Source organism: Lonchura striata, chromosome 6 (assembly GCF_046129695.1).
Source record: "Lonchura striata isolate bLonStr1 chromosome 6, bLonStr1.mat, whole genome shotgun sequence".
Taxonomy (NCBI): Eukaryota; Metazoa; Chordata; class Aves; order Passeriformes; family Estrildidae; genus Lonchura; species Lonchura striata.
This window is the reverse complement of record NC_134608.1, coordinates 23,490,415-23,510,016: the sequence shown is the minus strand read 5'-3', so window position 1 is coordinate 23,510,016 and position 19,602 is coordinate 23,490,415. Positions and strand designations below refer to the sequence as shown.

Genomic DNA, 19,602 nt, shown 5'->3' with positions numbered 1-19,602 from the left:
AGTAGAGAGGAGGGTGATGGTAAGAGGGTTTCTGAGGCCAGGGAATTTAAAAGACCTGTGCTGAGGTGCCTGTGCTGAGGGTGCCAGACAGTACATGTGTTCACAGGGACAGGCACCTGCAGCCATCTGGTGGGAACTTGGTTACAAACAGATGTCCCAGTCATGAATGGAGAAGGAATTGTTCTGCCATGTCATGGAACTCTTCAGTACCACTTGTGGTTATTTTTTAGAAAGCTCTGGGATGCAGAGAAGGACAGCAGGTTGTGGTTACAGGACATCACTGTTTTACCAACCCTCCTCCACCCTCATCTCAAGAGACTCCAAAGTCTCCCTCATCTGCCACCAGAGATCTCACTTTGTCACTGTCCTTCTACACAAAGATCATCTTTGCACTTTCTGCCCTCCGCATCACCTCTCACAGCAGTGACCTGCCAGGCTCCCTCCATTCTTTCTCCTTTCTGGGCTAGACAGGTGTTCTGTTGCCAGGCCAGAACTTGAGGTTATTCCTCCCTCCCCCCAGATTTCTGAGTATCCCCTATGGGATCTGGACAATTACAGAGCTCTGCTGCTGACCTGAGGGTCCTGGTTGGGAGAGGGACCCCTTCTCTAGGAGGACAGGAGGACGGGGTGAAGAGTCACTTCTACCACATCCACTGGTAGTTTAATTTAATTTTTTTTAAAGCTCAATAAAGTTTCTGGACCTTGAACCTTCCTTGACTGCTATGTCTTGTTGCCTTTTTGCTTCCTTCCCTTCTGCTTAGGCAGCTACAGCAGACGCTCTGAGTCTATAATAAGTTATTCAGCAGTGATCATGCTCTTCCTTGGATTTAAATTTCCACATGTTTCCCTTCAGGCTGTTTCCAACTAATTTCTGCATTTGCATAATGCCCCCCTTAGGGATGCTCTGGCACAGCACCTTCTCCCCGGCTTTGACAAGTTCATCAGAGATTCAGGCTATTAGCAGAAAATACTCTAATTCTGTTGGCCCTTTAGCCCACTCCTTCCCCATACATCTCCAATTAAAAAAAGACAAAGAAGCAGTTAGGGGTTCAGAAGGATGGAATTCCCATGGGAACTGGACTGAAGATTGCTGGACCCCCCCACCCTTGGAAGCCCCTGGAGGGAACCAGCTGGAAGAATTACAAATTCAGAAGCAAATTCTGTATCTTATTGTAGATTCTGGTCTGGCAGCCCAAATAATTTTGTCTTGACCAGAATCAGCAGGGATCTCCCACCCCTGCTAATTCTGGGGTACTTGAAGGGGAGGGCTTTAACTAGGACAGCACTGAGCTGGGGGTGGTGGGGCTGGTCACCCCTGCTGCAAATGCACCCACAGACATCTCTCATGAAATAATACTCTTTCTTGGTTATTTGGAGGGACTGGGTATCCAGGAAGGCTGAGCACATGCAGGAGAGGGGAATGAAAACCATCACATGCATGCCAGTTGAGTCTGCCCCTTATTACTCTTCTTGAAGGCCACCTCATCTCTTTTGGACATGCCAGCCCTTCCCTGCAAATTCTGCCTCTCTGTCCACCATCAGAAGCAAGATCTGCTTACTTCCTCCTCATATTTGTATTTTTCTGCCCCTCTTCAAGCAGATTTTATGCTTCTACTATACACAGACACTCCAGTCTCTCTCCCTAATTCTTGTCCATCTACACAGGGGAAAAAAAAAGCCCACACCACCATCCTGCTCTGGGTGGTATTTGTCCACTGTGATCTACGCTGAAATACACCTCCCTCCAAGATACCCAGACACCAGAGAGATTATAACTTCCTTCAGGAACAGGATAAACACCTCCAGGTTTAAGTGAATGCAGCATTCTTGTGAAGCTCACCTCTTTGATAGCCAGCTCCACATTATTATAAACAGAGTCTTTTCTCCTGATTTTTTTATTAGTTCTTCCATGTTAAAAACCATAATGGGAACTTTCAGACCAGCTTCTGTAGAGGTCTCTGATGCGCTTCTCTCTTTTATGGCTCAAGTACAATAGCAATTGCAGACATCAACATGCTTCTTTAGGATGAAATGTACATTTGAATGGCACCCAGCTGGAGGAACATGCTGCATCTCTTGTAAAGCTGGCTGCAGCCGGCCCAGAAACTCTGGGAAGGGGGTGAGGGATGCCCAGAGTCTGCCTGCAGTCTCCTGCACATGGGGAAAAGAGGCAACAGGAGAGCCAGAGAGAGGAGGGATGGTCAAAGGCAGATGCTAGAGAGTGGGGGGTGAGTCATGGCTTCTTAACGCCAGCCCTTTGGGGCAACCATTCCTTCATACCCACTTCTGAAGCATTTAATGTGTTGCTGAAAATATACAAATAAGCAGAAGTAAGATGTATGGGAGGGTGTGTGCTTGGTATTTCCTTGTTACCAGAGGCTTTTGGATGAATGGAGATACCTCTCTCCAAGGCATGGGAAGGAGTGTGTTGAGGTCATTCTGTGTCTCAGGCTCCTTCCATGTCTCTTCTTTCTCTGGATCTCGTCCCCTCACAAACAGCACTCCTACCCAGATTCTGCAGGTTTTGTCAGCCTTTTCTTTCCATCTCTCTTTGTTTGCAGGGCCCTGACCTAACACAAGGAGTGGAATCCTTCAAGGCCAGCACCCCTCCCAGGACACTTCTTAGGTAGAGATTTCATTACAAAACTTTTGAGGGCCCAGTACTCTGGGAGAGCAACCTTATGTGGGCTCTGACTTGGGATCAGCATGGCAGTCACTATTAGCACAGAAAAACCTTGCTGTCTCTACCAGCTTGCACCAACAATGGGAGAGATGGTGTGCAACCACCAGCCTTTCTTCCTCCTGTGTTTCTGATTGGGGATAGACCAGCAACTGGGATGTTCTCCTGTGGATCAGGGGTCTGTCTGCAGCAGGATGCAGAAAGCATGCTTGTTAGTCTTATCTGTGTTTTGTCCTCCCACTTCACTGCAGCTGAGGGGTCAGGCCACCCCATGGCATTGAAGTGAAAATGTTGTCCCCATCACAGGAGTCTGGAGACCCCACCAGGACTCTGGCCTCCCAGAAGCAGCAGCAGTCATTCCCTGGTACCATATCCCCTCTTCTCTCTGTGTGTACCCTTCATGGGCCAAGCCTGGGCAAGTGATGGATCTCCCAGCTGTGGGGCTGAGAAGGGAAGCTGTAGCCCTGGTTGCACCAGCCCAGCAGCAGTGTGTGGTTTCTCTCTTGCACATCTTCCACCAGGCAAATGTGCTCCTCCTTTTCCCAGCAGCTAGGCTGGTGCTCAATTCCCTGTTGTTAGATGGTCGCATATCACAGCCTCAGGGAGAACAGGGGTCTACTGTTTGTCTGAAAGAGCAAGAAACCTGCACAGGACATCCATGCTGGGGCCCTGCTGTGCAAGCAGCCCTCGCAGGCACTGGTGCTCTGTGCTCCACAGGAAAGCTCAGTCCCAGAAGGGTCAGCGACCAGGGATGGCAGTGACATGCAGGTGGCAGCTACATGTGGCCCCCTTTCGAGAGATAAGCAATCAGTGCTACCACCACCCCGATGTACACTCCTGTGCCAATGGTTATGGAGAGCGCGGCAAGGAAGAGAGCTCGGCGGGAAGCTGAACTGGCCAGATGAAAATCTCCTTTGGAGACAGCCTTGCTGGTCTGGAAGGAGAAGAAATGCTTGTTGCTCACAGCTGTACCAACCTGGCCTTTAACCAGCATGCAGTTGTTTCATTGCTGAGTTAGTGCTTCTGGCCACTGTGCCCCATGGAGGCTGGGAACAGACAGCAAGGTGTCTGTCAGTCTGGGAGGGCTCAGAACAGCAGTGCCACCTGCACACATTTCCCTGTGGATTTTGCCTCCATGGGAAACACGGGCTTCAGCTACTTGTCTGAAAACACCCATCTGGGCACACAGCCAGAGCTGTGAGTGGGTGGCTGGACTCTTTTAAGACCTCAGTGCATGGGGTGATGGCTGTGGTACTGACCAGATATCAGTGCATCCTATACAGAAATGTAATGAGAGCTGCCTAGGCTCAGGGAGCTGACTTTTGATGTTATGGTCTGTTGGTCCAGCTGTGCTGCCACCTGATTTTTCCTCCATGGGGTTTTCAGCTGAAGCCTATTGGCTATTGAAGGGCTGATGAAACCAGCAGTGGAGACAGATCACCATCTCTCTGGAAAAGGATGGCAACTTCCAGCTTCTCTGAGTGCTTCGGGCATATTCCAATATCTCTTATTACCTACTACTTGAGTTCAAGTTGCCAGGTGGGTATCAATGCACTCAATGTGCAAAGACACCAAACAAAGATACGGTCCTTACCTCAGTGAGTGAACAAAGGGGGTAGTTATAGAAAATGGAGCTAGATATAAATTGCCCCACCTACATCACCACGTGGAGAGTGCACTGTGCTATCTTGCACTATGTGGAAAAATGTGAAATCACTTCCTTGGGGTCCTAATCAATTAATGCTTCCCCTGCCTCTCACTAACTCTGTGCCAGGAACTCATATATTTTTCCACCTCTGTTCCTACCCTCTTGATTTAACTTCTTAATGCCTCCCCTCATCTATTCTTGGTACAGCAGCATCTATGCGAATGTGGAGTAACTCCTCTGCCTCTTCATGAATTATTCTGGGTCAACAGTGATATAAGCGAGCCCAGGCTCCAGGCCAAGTCCTCAGGGATGCAGCAGCTCTTGTGAGCTCCAATGTGCATCAGAAACAAGTGCAAGAGAGGAGCTGTGGTGTGATATGGACACCAAGCTCCCCTTTATGTCCAGCCTCCAGAGCAGCCTGGCTCCTGTGGCATGACCTGCCTCAGTCTGGGTCATAGTGTAGAACCTTCACATTACTTCACATGGAGAATGGGAAGACAGGTGGGAAAATGCCATTTTCCTGAACTTGGCTGGAGGGTGAGAAACTGGGCTAGGAGGAGCCCTCCAGTTCCCTAAATAACAGCCAGAAAACTCAAAGGAAAAGCCTGGCCTCCAGTAATCCACACCAGAACTGGAGGAGTTCCAACCCCACAACAATTGTGGAGACATCCAGGAGCACCCTTTGTCTCAGCCCTCAGAGTTACGGCCATGGCACAGAGATGAGCCTTAGATTCAGAAAGGTGTTGGTCACCTCCATGGGCTGCTGAGGCTTTCAGGGCCTCTGCTGTAGCACTTGGCACATGCAAACAAGCAAAGGGATTCCTTACCCCTTGGGAGAAGTAGAAGGCAGCAATCCCCAGGGGCCAGAAGCAACACAGCATGGAGAAAAGGGCCAAGCCCAAGTGGTCCCGGGGGGGGAGCATCAGGAAATGATCCTCGCTTTCACTGTCGCTGGAGGAGTCACTCTGCAAAACCAGATGGATTCAGCACATGCCCACCTCCCCGTGCCGCTCTGCAGGCTGCATCTCAGCACCTCGCCTCCCAGCTCCCACTCTCTCCTGGTCCCATCACATGTTCTCATACAATTCCCACTGGCAAATTCAAGGAGTAAATTTCAAAAATATTTTAGACTCTTCAGTATGGTTTGATGAGGAACACCGTAGCTCAGCAAACTGGATTCTTGGCTCCCTGCCAGAGCAAATGCTGGGGGTCTGGGATTTCCCTGCGTTAGAAAGAGTCTTAAACTGAAATATCTTCAGCTTTGGCAGAACTGACTGTTTGTCAGCTTAACCAAACTTAAACAGAATTACTTATCCCCATTAGAGTCTAGGAGATCAATATCTTGCTAAACTAATTTAGGAAGTGAGGGAAAGCATTTGAATTGGAGCCTCCACTGCAGGGGCAGCATGCCCTGTGCCCTTAGTGAGTCACTGCTCAGTGGCTGTGGTGAGCCCTCGCTTTTGGGCACTGCTGGGCCAGCCTCAGACCACCCTGCAAGTGACGTGTCTTGGTGGGGAAGGGACACAGAGGTTGGGACATCCCTGCTGCCATCTGAACAGGCTACATCACCAACACCAAAAGAAGCAGAGCTGTGCTGGGCCGTCAGCTCCAGTGAGCTCTGGGACCCTCTCCCACCTCGCACCTCGCAAGATCCTGGATGATGTTTCCCAGCCTTGGCACCACTGTTCAAGCCATAGAAGAGCACAGGACAGCAGCAAGGCTGCTTTGTCAGCTTTCATTCTTCCTGTGCAGGATTCATCCTGTCTTTATATATATATATATATATATATATATAAAAAGCTTTCTCTCAGCTGCTGCCATCAGGCATGTGAATTTTGCTGTTATGCAAGAATTGCTGTTTCTTTTTAGCTTGAGTGCCACAGCAGCAGCAGGCTGCCCTTCTCAAAGCATTCCCATTTCCCAAGGGTCTTGCAGAGACCCACCTCCCTTTTGCTCCCAGCAGCAGGCAGCCAGGCTTCTCTTAGGGAAGCTGACCTCCTTCTGAAGTCACAGTGAGGAGAAAGGAGCAGAAGTGATAAGGAGGAAGAAGAAATATTGGATGCACAGGGAGACTGGCGAGGCAGGAGATGGTAGGATTGGGGTGGGGGGGAGTTCTGGGTAAAGAAGGGAGAAAAAATTATCAAGAATTTGAGCCAATGTCCAGAAAGAATGACCACAGGAGTTTAGTGCTATCCTACCTGTCCAAGCTCACCTCATACTCCTGGAGCTCTTCTTCCTCCACCTCATAGGAAACAGTTTGGATACGGATGTCGCTCTCTACCAGGCAGGATCCTTGTGCCTCTTGCCCTTCAGGAGCTTCAGATGAAGACTCTTTGCTTTCTGTAAAAGTGGTCTCGCAGCTTTCCATCTTGCTGTCCTTGACCTTGAGAGCAGTCTCATCTTTCACAAGGATGAAACTGGGGCCATACAAAGCTTCAACAGCCAGCTGCAGGGAACTGGCATCCAGCAGCTGGTGAGTCCTGGCACCACCAGTGTTTTGGAATATGTAGGAATACAGTTTCCCTTGGCAGCGATGACTGGGGTAGTCCTGGCTGTGATGCTGGTGGTAAGAATAGCTGCTGTGAAGGTGGCCATTGGATTTGGCCAAGAGCGGGTTTTGGAGCTCACGCACACTTTCCATGCTGCCGGCAGCGGTGGTGGTGGGGAGATCCTGCAGGAGCAGAGGGGGTGGGAGGGAGTAGGCTGTTATTTCAGCAAGGCAAGGGAGCAGAAAAGCACAGCCAATGTCAAGAGGCTAGTGGAAACAGAAAAAAATGGCAATACTGGAGAAAACAAGACCCCTCTCCACCTCTGAATGCTATCTTCCCAGGTAGTAGCAAGATAAGGATGCAACCCTGCAATGAAGTTATCTGATTCAGGCCGGATTAACATGAGGACTTGCTGTATCTATAATGCATCTTGGCCATGTGCAGCCTGACAGGAAAGGACCTACTGCATCTTTTCTGCTGGTTCATAATGTGTGCTGTGACAAAGACTGACAGCACAGAAGTAGATAAGAGACTTACAATCATTCAAGAAGTCTCCCTGACTTCCCAAAGTAGAGGGTTGCATGATGAATTATATCCCACTGGACATTACACACACACCTAATTGGCTTTCTGCTGCACATGAAGTTCTCTAGGACTCATCCAAACCTGAACTGGGGCTGAAGCAAGTGCAGTAAGCCACCAAGGGAAGCCAGGGGGCTGCTGTGAGGACATGGAGCTGGTGTTTAGGCTGGGGTGGGAGTGTTGGATGCTCGGCCAGCTGTGAGGAGGAACAGAAAGATGTGGACATTAAAGGGGAGACTCCATGGGGTTTGGTTCACTTTGAAATTATGAAAATTTAAGTAAATGATACATCACATCAAAGTGCTGTTTAAACCAGCTCCACCCCTGGTTATAGTGTCAGCCAGACAGCCTTGGCTCTGGGCCACCAGCTTCAGAAAATGCTGAGCCCAAAGGAGATCCTCAGCTACAAATGTCCACATGGGTTTCTTCCTTAGTGAAGTTCACCTCCCTCTCCCTTCCTCCATTTCAGAGTGCTGAAGTCTTGTACTGCTCTCATTTTTTTTCAGATTAAATATTTCCACCCCTTTCCTTCAGAGCAGCATTTACTATTTTGGCTTCCCAACCCACCTAGGAACAAAGAAAAAGTACAGTGGAATATGAGCATTCTCAGGAGAGAGAAACAATTACTTTGCCCTCTTCACTGCTTGAGCCCCAGGTTTTACAGTCTCTTTAGCATTTTCCCAGCTCCCAGACCATGCCACCTTATTGCCTTGCAACCTCAAATGTTCTTGTTCCCCTTAGAGACTTGGGTCACTGACTCCTCTGCAGGATGCTGTGCAGCAGGGTCACACTTCCTCCTGCTGTAAGAATCCCTGAGGTTTTCTGATAGACAGCACACCACCTTGGCCTTAACTCTCAAGAGGGAAATATAAATAGAGAAACTGAAGTCTTTAGAAACTGAAAAGCCCAAGTGGTTCTGTTTCCTTGGCCAAACTCTACAACATCATGCAGATGGAGAGCTGTACATGGTTTTAAATGGACCTGTCCATTGGGTTTGTTTAGGCAGCAGTCATCACATTTTGGAAATCTGCTCAGGAAAATGGAACTGTTTGAAAGCCCTTTCATGCTGCTAAAACACTGCATTCTGGTGAATGCCCTTCACTTCTCCCTTCCTAAAACCTTTTCCTGCCTTCCACAGTTTCCCACCTTACTTATAAAGCTGGTAGTGGCTCATGCAGCAGATGGCCATTAAGTATTTTCAAAATATTTAAGGGAGATGCATATTTATAGCAAATATGGTTTTATTTTCTGCACAGACACAGGGAAGCTCAAAGCTACATCCCAGTTTTCAGACAAGGAAACCACAATCCTCTTCTTTGCTTACCTTAACCTGCAAACTAGATTTCTAATAAAATAACCTATTTTTTAACAAAACTGTAAGGAGAGACCAGTCACCAAGTGTTGTTTGAGAGCAGCAGCCAAAGCAGGAGCCCAGAACTAGCGAGAGAAAACTGACAGTTTTAGTTCAGCATCCACACCTTATTTCAAGACATGATTCTGGCAGCAAGCTAGGGTAGGAAGGAATGGGATCTTGCTGAGAACTACTGAAGGCAGTCAGTTCCAAATGTGTTGAGAAACACCAGCAGATGGACCTCGGGCAGGCTGCTGGCCACTGGGCAGCAGGTGCTGTCTGTGTGGAAGTTGCTGTGCTTCTCAGTTTGGGTCCTCAGCAACAGGTTGGAGAAGGAGCAGAGCTGCAGAGAAAAGCTACACGTTCACAGCAGCAAGCGCTGGGAAACAGAGAGTGGGAGGGGGAAAGAAGGGAAAGGAGCTGGGAGGAACTGGAAACCTAAAAGGCAGTTTGGGAGGTGCCAGGGAACCAGTGTGGGAAGAGTGCATCTATGCAGCTGGACTGTTGCTGGACATAGACTGCTGAGTCCCATAGGATGCTAGAAGGGCTAGTGGGAGATGTCTCACTGACCTGGGTTGTGGGGAAGAGGCAGCGAGGGCTTGCAGGCAGCAAACATCCTAGGGTGAACATACCTTGGGAAGTAACAGTGTGGGTATCAGAAATCACAGGAAAAACTCCTGAAGTATGGGGAAGTCTGTGAATGTGGGCTGGGCAGGGCTGAGGCTTCATCCCAGGAAAGTGGGGTGAGCTCAAACCTTTCTGGTCCCTCAGATTGTCCTGGAGCTGTCCTTAGAGCAGAGCCAGGATCTTGGAGCTGCTGCACAAAGCATGGACAGGACATGGGCTACAGCTAGAAGAATTTAGCCTGTATTAGTCCTGTACCCTCTGGAATTAAAAAATATTTCCTGTACTAAAGTATGTTATCCTTGCTGACTTCCACTTTTGGGAGTTGGGGCTCATGCTCTCCCTGGGAGACTGCAGGGACAAGGGGGAAAGTTCAGAAGAAAATCTCCCAGTGCTTCTGATAAATAAGCAAAGGAGCCACCAACTGCATCCTTCGTGCCCAGTCCTGGCATTTGTCAGCAGTGGAGAGGGGACAATGAGGGACAGTGTCACAACACGCTTGCAGCAGTGTGCTCAGCCCTGCTTGAAAGCAGCCAGGCTGAAACCTTCCACTCCAATAATGGTGAAGAAGTGAAAGGGTTCCAGTACCAGAGGGATTAGAGATGCTTTCCACAGTCACCGAGATCAGCACATCACATAGAGGCCGTGTACCGAATGATCTGGGTTTGCTGGTGTAGACGAGGGCCACCAAGCCTCTGGAGATTACATTAGAGAGGGAATGGCAGAGAGGGTGAGGACCAGCCCTGCATGCACATGTGCAGGGAAGGAGAGAGTCAGACCAGCCCTGCAGCTGTCCCCAAACCCCATTTGGGTTATCTGAATCCTACAGGGAATTTAGTCACACAGGGACTTAAAAAGGGAAGCCTAGTAATAAAACAAGCCTGATGATAAAGAATGTCTGTTAATAACAAAGCTTGGAGAAAGAGGAATGTAGTCAGAAAATGAAAGCAAGAAAGCAATAAAAGACAAAATTGTCAAAGAGTGGTGATTCTCTGTCTTTATTATCAGAAAGCTGGATAGTGTGCATATCCATCAGCCCCATGGGGCTAGTCTGGGCAGTACTGGCAGCAGGGAGCGGTGGTGAGATGCTGCTAGGTGCACGGGGGATGCACACACAGACATGCTGCTAGGTGCACGGGGGATGCACACACAGACATGCTGCTAGGTGCACGGGGGATGCACATGGACATGCTGCTAGGTGCATGGGGGGATGCACACGTACAAGCATACACACACAACCTGGGCACACCTGGGAGGAGGCAGACTGCGGTGCCCTAGTTGAGCTGAACCATTGCTGGAGCTCTACTGCTGCCTGACAGCTGCTGGCTCCCCACCGAACTGCCTCCCCCTGTGCACGGCTGCTCCTGTAACCAGCTGGCTGAGCGGGCCCCCACACTCCCCAGCCTGGTTGCAGCAGTCCCCGGCAGAGTGGGAAATGCACAGCTGTGTTGTGTACTCTCAGTTTCTTAAGGCTAGTACTGGGTAAAATGAACCAAAAATAAGGCGTAAAAATAAAGAGGTAACAAATTTAGCTTTGTATTTCACAGATCTCACCTCCACACCACATCCCCTGAGGCAGTTCTCAGAGGGACCCTTGGCACAGATGCCGGCTGTGATAAGCCAGCTAATGATGAATTAAATAGCTGTTCCAGGAATCAATCATCATTTAATTGCCCTGTCAAGCAAACACTCTGCCTTGCTTCCCGGGCTCATTAGCAGGTTGTGGCTATGGTGCATGTCCCCAGACTCCAGAGTGAGAAGGTTAGCCCATCCTGGCTGAAGGCTTTCCTCTTCAGCACAGCACCAGGGGAGGTCGGTGCCCTCAGGTACTGGTGTCCTGCTGCACTGCCATCCCCAGCTAATCTGAGAGCAGGGGACAGTGTGAATGCCCGTTCCCGATCCAGCTGATGTTAAGCAGCACCATGGCCAGGTACAGCACCATAGCCCCAGGACAGATGCAGATCCACTCCTGATGGAAGAGGAAAGCATAGATTTGTTGAGCACTTGTCCCTGAGCCCAGACTTTCCTAGAAGCTCTCAGGATGTGCTTTGGACCTTTTAAGCAGAGGCCCAGGTCCAGTCAGGACACAGTACCTCTGCCTCAGAGAATCCAAGCTTGTGATTCTGACAAAGAGAAAGCCATCTCACAAAAGCGCTGAGAAGCAAAGGCACAGCACTGCCTGAGCAGCTGTCATTCTGGAAAGGGGTGAAAGAAGGGCTGTGAGAGCTCATGGACCATATGTCTGGCAGGAATGGACCGAGCCCTCTCTCACCCATAGGAGCCCGTGCAGCAGCATGGATCCCTGGCATGTCTCAGCCCTGAGCCCTGCAGGGTGAACCACAGCTCAAGGGGAGAAGGAAGTGCTTTCATCAGCCCCACAGACATGATTGCAGAAAGCAGTTTGACTCCAGCCAACGCTGAAGTGCTGCCACGAGTGCTCGTCTGACACCACTGCTTCTGGCTTGGGCACAGCATAAACATGTTGATTGAGGGGCTGTTCTTCCCCGGGGTGTAACAAAGACTTCACCAGTCCTGGGAAAGGTTGCTGTGGCACGAGCATCAGGTGAGGTTGCTTGGGGGCTGGAAAGGTCAGATGTGGGGGAGGTAGGTCTCAGCGTGGCGCAGGAGGGAAAGGTGGTGAGATATGTTGGCCCAATGGGTCTGGCAGAGATGGTACACAGAGAAACAAAAGAGCACAGTAGGGACAGCAGTGGGAAGGCAAATGGTGGGCAAGAAGCATGCGGCAGGGGAAGCAAAGTGACATCTGAGCCAGACAGAGAACTGGACCCTGGCCACCAACACAGAGAAGAAAAGGACTATGAAGCTGCTGGAGGGGAAAGAGTTGGTGAGGACCAGGAGGGAAGGAAGAAGGTGACACAAAGCCTGGACTTATATTAGAGGGAGGATAGCTGAGGCATTTCTGATGTAGAGAATTTGATTCACACCTTTGATGCAGCTGGTTGGATAGAGCAGGAAAGGAGTGAATAAAATGCTTGTTCTGATCTCCTGACAGGTGGAAAGCCAGTACCAAAGGCCTGCTGGCTCCAACAGAGACTAAATTGCTCTGAGAATTGGGATGCGATGGGCTGCTTTTCAAGGATCACAAGTCAAATTGGGCAATTTCCAGGTGGAAATCGGGTCTTTATTGTCTCTGATAAAAATATTTCTCTGCAGCAGTGTTCTAGCCTAGCTATGCTCAGAACTAAGGTGTTGCTCCTAATGGTAGGGAGCAGCAAATCCATCCCTGGGGCTAGCAGCTAAGAGCCGGGCTGGTTTTGGAGAAGCCATTCCAGGGGATCTCCAGGGCTGGGTCTCCCCCCGCTTCCAGTCTCCAGCTCCGGTGCCAGCTATCTGGACACACTGCCCGTGCCCACATCAACAGGGGAGCAGTAGAACCTCCATCACCTCCAAGGAGGTATCCCCATACCTCTCAGCTTCACACCGGGAGTGCCCGCACACGGCTGTGCGGCGCCGCCAGGGTGGTCGTGGTTGCCGTGTCCCCATCCTCGGCCGCGTCCGGCGCTCGCCAGGCGGCCGCCAGGTGTCCCCGGAGCGCCGCGCAGCGCCCACCGCAACCCCGCACAGCCCGCACAGCCCGCACAGCCCCGCACAGCCCGAACAGCCCCGCACAGCCCGCACAGCCCGCACAGCCCGAACAGCCCCGCACAGCCCGAACAGCCCCGCACAGCCCGCACAGCCCTAACAGCCCCGCACAGCCCCGCACAGCCCGCACAGCCCGAACAGCCCCGCACAGCCCGCACAGCCCGCACAGCCCCGCACAGCCCGCACAGCCCGAACAGCCCCGCACAGCCCGCACAGCCCCGCACAGCTCCGCACCACGCTCTCAGCCCCGCACCACCCGCACCGCCCAGCCGCTCCCGACCCTCAGCGTCGCGGGGCCGGGACGGTGCCTGCGGGCAAAGCCTGAGTGCGGTGCCTGTATGTCCAAATCGCTGGGCAACCCATGGTTGGCGTTGGCTCGTCTAGTGTGAGCACGGAGCCGGGGGCCAAGCCTGCCGGCATGCACCTCGCCGTGCCCCTCAGGCACGAGAAGTACGGGAAGGGCTCATCGAGTTGGTGATGCGGGAAGAAGGAAGCATGGATGGTGGTAGAAATAAAGCACATGGTGGTGTGGGCGGCTAGGTGTATAATTAGCAGGTTTGCACTCTCTCGGCATGCCCTTTTTTAAGCTGGAGACGCGAACAAGTAAATAAGGCGGCTGTCGGAAATTTCTGCAGGTTGTCCTGCGTACACGGGACCAGGGATGAGAGCGGGCAGCGTCAGGAGGCTGCTCCTGCGGCTGGCCTGGAGCTGGAGGGCAGCAGAGTGGCCATAGGGTGCCCAGCTGAGGCAGAGCAGAGTGAGTGACCTGACTGGTAGCACTGGGCCAGGGAAGTGGACCAGGACAGGATCAGGGATGGGCAAGTTCTGAAGGTTCCAACACCCACACTGGGACAGTCCTCTCAGCCTCAGAGCACTCCTGAGTCTGCACCGAAACAAACCTTCAACAAGAAGCCCCTGTGAGGGGCTTTAAAGTGGCACATGACACCAAACTAAACTGATGGATTGCCCTCACCAGAAGCTTCTTCACTTTCCTGTATAGGGACCCAGCAAGGGAGGCAGTGGAGGTCAAGGCCAATGACTCCCACGAATGGTTGCTGCTGGGACTGTCAGCATCTCTAGCCCTTTGAGGCATTAGCCAGTGAAGATACTTTTGGAAGCTGTTGGGCTCTCACTTCTCATCTGAGCCAAAAAATACCAGTCGAGGGTCAGAGGAGACTAATTCCCCTGCCTGCTACAGCATCTAAGTCACTGTTCTGAAGAAACATGAAGTCAGACTGGGTCTGGGCTTCAACCTTCTCTTCCTCAGCTCAGGACCATCCTAAGGAATTACACTAAGAATGCTCTCTGGAGAGAGGGGTGTTGGCATTCTGCCCTCAATGTAGAAAACCTACTTAGAAAAATCCATGTATGTAGAGACACTGAGTGCCAAACTCACTGACACCTTGTGCTCCAATTCTTCCAGCACAAAGGCATCCCAACTCCTTGCTCGAGATCAGGCTTCTTGGTCAGAGTGTCCAAAGTGACAAGTATCCCACTGGATTGCTCACAGAGGTCCTTCAAGATGTGTTTACTATCAGGACATTCTCTCTGCTGCTGGAAAATACACAGAAGCTCTTGCTGGCAGATTGTAATTTTGCTCATGGCTGATTTTCCTCTGCTAATGACTACAGTCCTCGATTTCACATCAGGTTTTCTCTGTCACTATTCATACCCAGTATTGGACTGAACACAATGGTTATCCTAAATGGCTCCATGCTCTTCTCCAAGTAGGCAGTTTTACCCATACCCTTTTCTCCAGTCCCATAATCTCTGCTTCAAGGCTCTTCTGCTCATGAGGTCCCACAGGCCATTCATGGCTGTTTTTGCTATGGGACCCTGCACCCCATCCTCCTCAGAGACCACTCAATATCCTGTGCTGGAGCAGATCAGTGCCTCATGCTCCCCTCCAGGACCAGCCATGTTCCCCTTTGCCCTGCAGCCCAGCCTGGGACCATGTGCAGGTCTGCATGCCAGGGATGATCTCCCTTCAACATCTTGCACAGAAGGGGTCAGGCAGATGGGACCTGGCTTTCTTCCTGGTGAGAGACTTGCACCATTCGAGACCAAAATGGGGACAGGGACATAGCACTCAAAGTAGCAGCAGTTGTTTGGGGCACAGGAAGATGTCCTCCCCTTCACAGCTGTGGCTTGCTGATAGAGTGGCTTAACCACAGCACCTAACTCCATGCTGACATCTCCCTGAAAATCCCCCTCTTACCAATTGAAGCTGGCAATGTAAAGCGTCTGTTAAGGACTGCTCATTTGTCTCTGTTTAGAACATATCCGTACTCAAATGATTCATTAGCACCCTGAAGGCTAGCGCATGCAGCACCCTCCTTTCCCTACTGCCCTGTTTGTTTTATCCATACCTCCCTGCCTTCAGCTCAGGGCTATTTCCTTGTTTACTGTGTCCTGATTCTCCTGGGGACTCACAAGACTCCTCTGTAGTTCAGATGTTTAATTCATCTGCCAATGATCTGCACTCTCTTTAAAAATGAACTTAAGTTGTGGAGATGACACTTTTCTATCTTAAATTTCCAAACCCTAAGTTTCCAGTTATCAGCAGTAAGATGACTTCCTGGTCCAGCAAATAAGTGGATTGCTGTCTTCCCATCTGGCGAACATCTGCAGGCCCAGACAAACTTCAAGGTGTTAAAATTATTACTAGGGTCAAAAAGTGCAATCCAAACCAGATGTTGAGAGTCCCTTCCATATTCCAAAATTCCATACTGCCAAAGAATACTCAAGCAGAAATGTGCCCTCTGAGTTTGAGGAGGGGCAGTTCACACTGGTTTATTCTATTGTCAGGAATATAATGAGAGGAAAGAGAGCAGCTGCCCCCAGCCATCCCACAACCCTTGTCCATCACAGTATCAGACTCCAGGATGATGCAGAGGATAGTACTAAATTTTCTTTCATATAGTGTGGAAACAAAGCTGTTACAAAACAATATCACATATTCTTTTCCATGACCTGGTCAAGTTGCCTTGCTGAGGCACACTCTAGACTGCTCCTTCATTTGCTGTATGGATGTTTTCCATTTCCTCCTGGCCCATTTCTCTTCCCAGCCCATGACACCACCCCTGTGAGAGAGGACTCAGCTTGCTTCTTGCACCCATCCAGCATCACAATGTAGTGAAAGAGGCAGCTGTGCACTGGGTGAGCTGCGTGGGCTGAGCGAGGACATTTTGCTCATGGTGTTTCCCTCCCAGCATATTCCTGCTGGGTGGGGACCCTCTTGTCCTGCCCTGACACCATGGAAGTCATGGAGAGCAGGAAGGATTTGCAGAGAAACCTCTGCCCAGCTCAGGAGTAGCAGCATGGTGGCTGTCACACATGGCATTGAATCTCTCATGTGCCTTGGGCCAATTTTTCACACCAGCTGTTGAGCTTCCAGACACACAGCTTGGGGACAAATACTGCAATGAACTCTGGTTTTCAAAATATACCTGAAGTGTTTTACTCCAAAAGGAAGCTGGTTTAAGTGATGCACCCAAGAAACACTGGGGGATCATTGTAGTCTTCCCTTCCAGGCTGAGCAAAGTGTTTGGTTTGCTTCCTTTTTTACTTGACAGAAACTGCCACAGAAAGACAATTTGAAGGAAACCTGTAATGACTTTTTTCCCTTTCTAATGCTGTGCCTTGGCCCTTCACTCAGAAAAGCCAATCATTTGCCCATATCCAACTCTACAAATAGAGAAATTCTGTCTGAAGATGTTGCTTGAAATTACCACCCTGAAAGCAGCAATAGAGTTGCAGCTCCTGCAAGTGGCACCTGCCAGTCACAGGCTCAGGTCCAGAACTTTAGAAACCAGGCAGAAAAAGGAGAGCAGAAAGAGCAGAGCTTTGGACTACCTAGTGAGGTCAAAGATGGTCCTGGGAAGATTTGAGTATGTCCCAACACAAGTAGAGGGGTTGTGGAGGGGCAGAAAAACCAAAATGGTCTGAAGTGGCCATACCCATGCCATGGGCCCACAGACTGCTCTGCCATAAGCTCCTGGGCTGGGCAGGATTGTCCCTTTTGGGGCTTCCTTCAGGGAACTTGTAGGGGCTAGAGGGAGATTTTAAGGGCAAATTTTTTTCTAAGTACTTGGTCATTTCTCTGCAAGTGATGGTGATGTCTGCAGGCTGGGCTGAGGGCAGGAAGGAGTTGGGTACCATGCAAAAGCAGGGATCTGCTGTACAAATTCACTGTGCTAGAGCTGCAGCAAATTACTCATTCTTTAATAATGGTGTTTATTACCTGCCTCTGACGGTGGCTCAGGGAGACAAAGTGAAGTGGATTCAGCTCCCCAAAGCTTTAGCTCTGCCACTGTTTTTATGACACAAGAAACTTTTGCCAGAGAAATGCAGTCACTGCATTTTGGCTTGGGTAATTTCTTCTCATGACAATCTACAGAGTAACCAGCAACTATCCCTCAGAGACCAAAGCTATTTTTTCCTTTGCGTGTGGCAGGCAGGGTCAGACCCCACTTCTCTGGTTTCCCCTGGTATTAATATAGCACTACCTTCCTCCCGGGAAGAAGATTTTTACTGGTGGCAGATCCAAGCTAAATGAAAGGGGAATTTATCTTTTTTAGAAGCAAAGGAAGCAGCCCAGTAAAATGGATTTGGGAGAGTAACATGGCTTTGAAACCCGCAGCAGATTTGGAGAAGGAATTATAAACAGGCATGGGTAGAGAAGGAAAGTGCTTTCCATTGAAACTCCTGAACGAGTGGCTTTATCCCCCAGACACAAAATGGGAGGTCATCCTCAGGGCTACAGGGAGATGGTGCTCGACAGCTGCATGTACCGAGGTCCCCGGACTGTTCCCATGCCCAGCTGCATCCCGCGGATAGCCGGCAGTGGCGTGGCTCCTGCCGGCTGCTGAGGCTTCTCAGAAGAAAACCACCCCCAAACTTCAGCCGGCGGCTGAGCTGCCGCCCGGGGAGGGAGTCCTGAAGGCAGGATGGGTCCAAGGTGTCATTGCAATTGCTCCGACATATCTGGCCTCCTAAACTTTGGTTGAAATTCTTACATTTTGGACACGCCAGAGCCTCTGACGAGATAATTTGTCCTGGTTTCTCCAGATTGTATCCTTTCATTTTTTGCATCCCCCAGCGTATTTTCTGACCCCTCTGGCTCCAACTCGAGCTCGGCGCGAGGCTGCCTTTCCCTGGGGACGTGCTGCCATCCCACTGGAGCAGCCTGGGGACGCTGGGGACGAGCTCCCGGACCCCCCGGGAATGCCGACCCACCCGGGTGCCAGCGGGGGTGCCCCCACCCCAGAGCCGTGCGCGGTCCTTACCTGCGTGCCGAGGAAGGGCTCAGCCGCCAAGTTGGAGCACCGGCGGCAGGAGCGGAGAGGCGGCGGCTGGCATGACGGCGGCCGGCAGCGGCTCGGCGGCCCCGCCGCGGCCTGTGGCCGGGTGGGCGCCCGGCGGCCCTGCGGCGGGCCCGGGCGCGGCCGTGGGGAGCGGCGGGAGCGGCGGGCCCCGGCCGGTGCCCGAGTGCGGCGGCGCCGGCGGGAGCGGCGCGGTGCCCCGCGCGGCCGGACCGCGCTGCACCTCCGCGCCCGCGGAGCCGCGCTCGGCGCGGGTGCGATCAGCGGCTCGAGGGCTGCCTGAGGGGAGCCGCGCCGGGGCTCCCGACGTGACTGCTTCTCCTGCTGCTTCCGATAGCACCGCACAAACTCTCTCCTTTCTCTTCGGATCGCTGCATTTCCCAGGGCACAGCCCTTCCCACTCCTCCAGCAGGGGAAAGACCCAGTGCCAGTGAGCAGAGTTTAAAGGAAAAGGATAAAAGCGATTTCTCGCTGCCCGAGCCGGTGCTGAGGGGGCAGGCAGCCCGGCCTGGGGGCTGCACCCCGGCGACAGCCGGCTCGTTTGCTGGCTCAGTCAGGTATTTTTCTGCTCTGCTCCGTAAGAATCAGGGTGGCAGCCTGATTTGCCCCACACATATCTGGGCATCGCTCCGATTACTGAAGGTAACCCGGGTTTGCACCAGCACGGCAAGAGTCAAGACCACAGCCCCAACAGCCCATTCTTCTTGAGCCCGTTTCCCCCCCACCCCTTCAAATGTCCCGGCGAGCTCGCAATGCTCCCTCACGTTTCGGCAGCTCCCTGAGCCCTGTGCCGATGCCCTGCAGTTCCTAAACTCCCTAGATGCTCGCTAATAGTTTTCCACACCTCAGGACCACCCAGCACCGAGACGACTGTTGGCAGATACACACGCGGCTGGAGTCTGGTCTAGCCACAGCGACCTGCTTGAGCGGCAGAGAGCCGCCTGCCTTCAGCCATCCTCGGTGCTGCTTTGCCCGGAGCAGTCCGTGACAGGCACACCAGGTGCGACCCACAGCCGCCCGTGGCCACCAGCAACACTGCCCAGCTGTCACCCTCTGCAGCCCACAGTGAGGCTCCCTGGGGACTACGCTGTGTCTTCTCAGTACAACGTGACTTTCTGAAGGTCCGGGCTTGTCTCTAACACTTCCCAGCTTCTTCCAGGAACTGAACTGACAGCTGATGGGCTATGTACCACGGCAGCTGGGTCTCAAGGTCCCGTTACCTGAGGGGCTGGGGCACTGGCTAGGGAAGATGGGCAGGGCAGCCTCCCCTCTGCTCCAGCTCTCTCAGATAGCTGCACATC

General features: G+C 51.7%; 1 protein-coding gene across 1 annotated transcript; it reads right to left on the bottom strand.

Annotated features, from left to right (window-relative positions):
• Positions 1-1,343: 1,343 nt before the first annotated feature.
• Positions 1,344-18,387, bottom strand: SYNDIG1L (synapse differentiation inducing 1 like). The gene is made up of 4 exons (XM_021542762.2): positions 18,266-18,387; positions 6,541-6,999; positions 5,156-5,293; positions 1,344-3,614 (listed from the first exon to the last, which is right to left on the bottom strand). Exons 2-4 carry the CDS (start codon positions 6,967-6,969, stop codon positions 3,456-3,458), a joined length of 726 nt encoding a protein of 241 aa, XP_021398437.1. The 5' UTR covers positions 6,970-6,999; positions 18,266-18,387; the 3' UTR covers positions 1,344-3,455.
• Between the last annotated feature and the right edge of the window lie 1,215 nt (positions 18,388-19,602).

Excerpts from the sequence above, each read along its gene's own strand:
- SYNDIG1L (XM_021542762.2), bottom strand. The coding sequence starts at position 6,969 with ATGGAAAGTGTGCGTGAGCTCCAAAACCCGCTCTTGGCCAAATCCAAT. Across the intron at positions 5,294-6,540 it reads AAGAGCTCCAGGAGTATGAG|AGTGACTCCTCCAGCGACAG; the intron begins GTGAGCTTGGAC and ends CTGGTTTTGCAG. Across the intron at positions 3,615-5,155 it reads CCTTCTACTTCTCCCAAGGG|ACCAGCAAGGCTGTCTCCAA; the intron begins GTAAGGAATCCC and ends TTCTCCTTCCAG.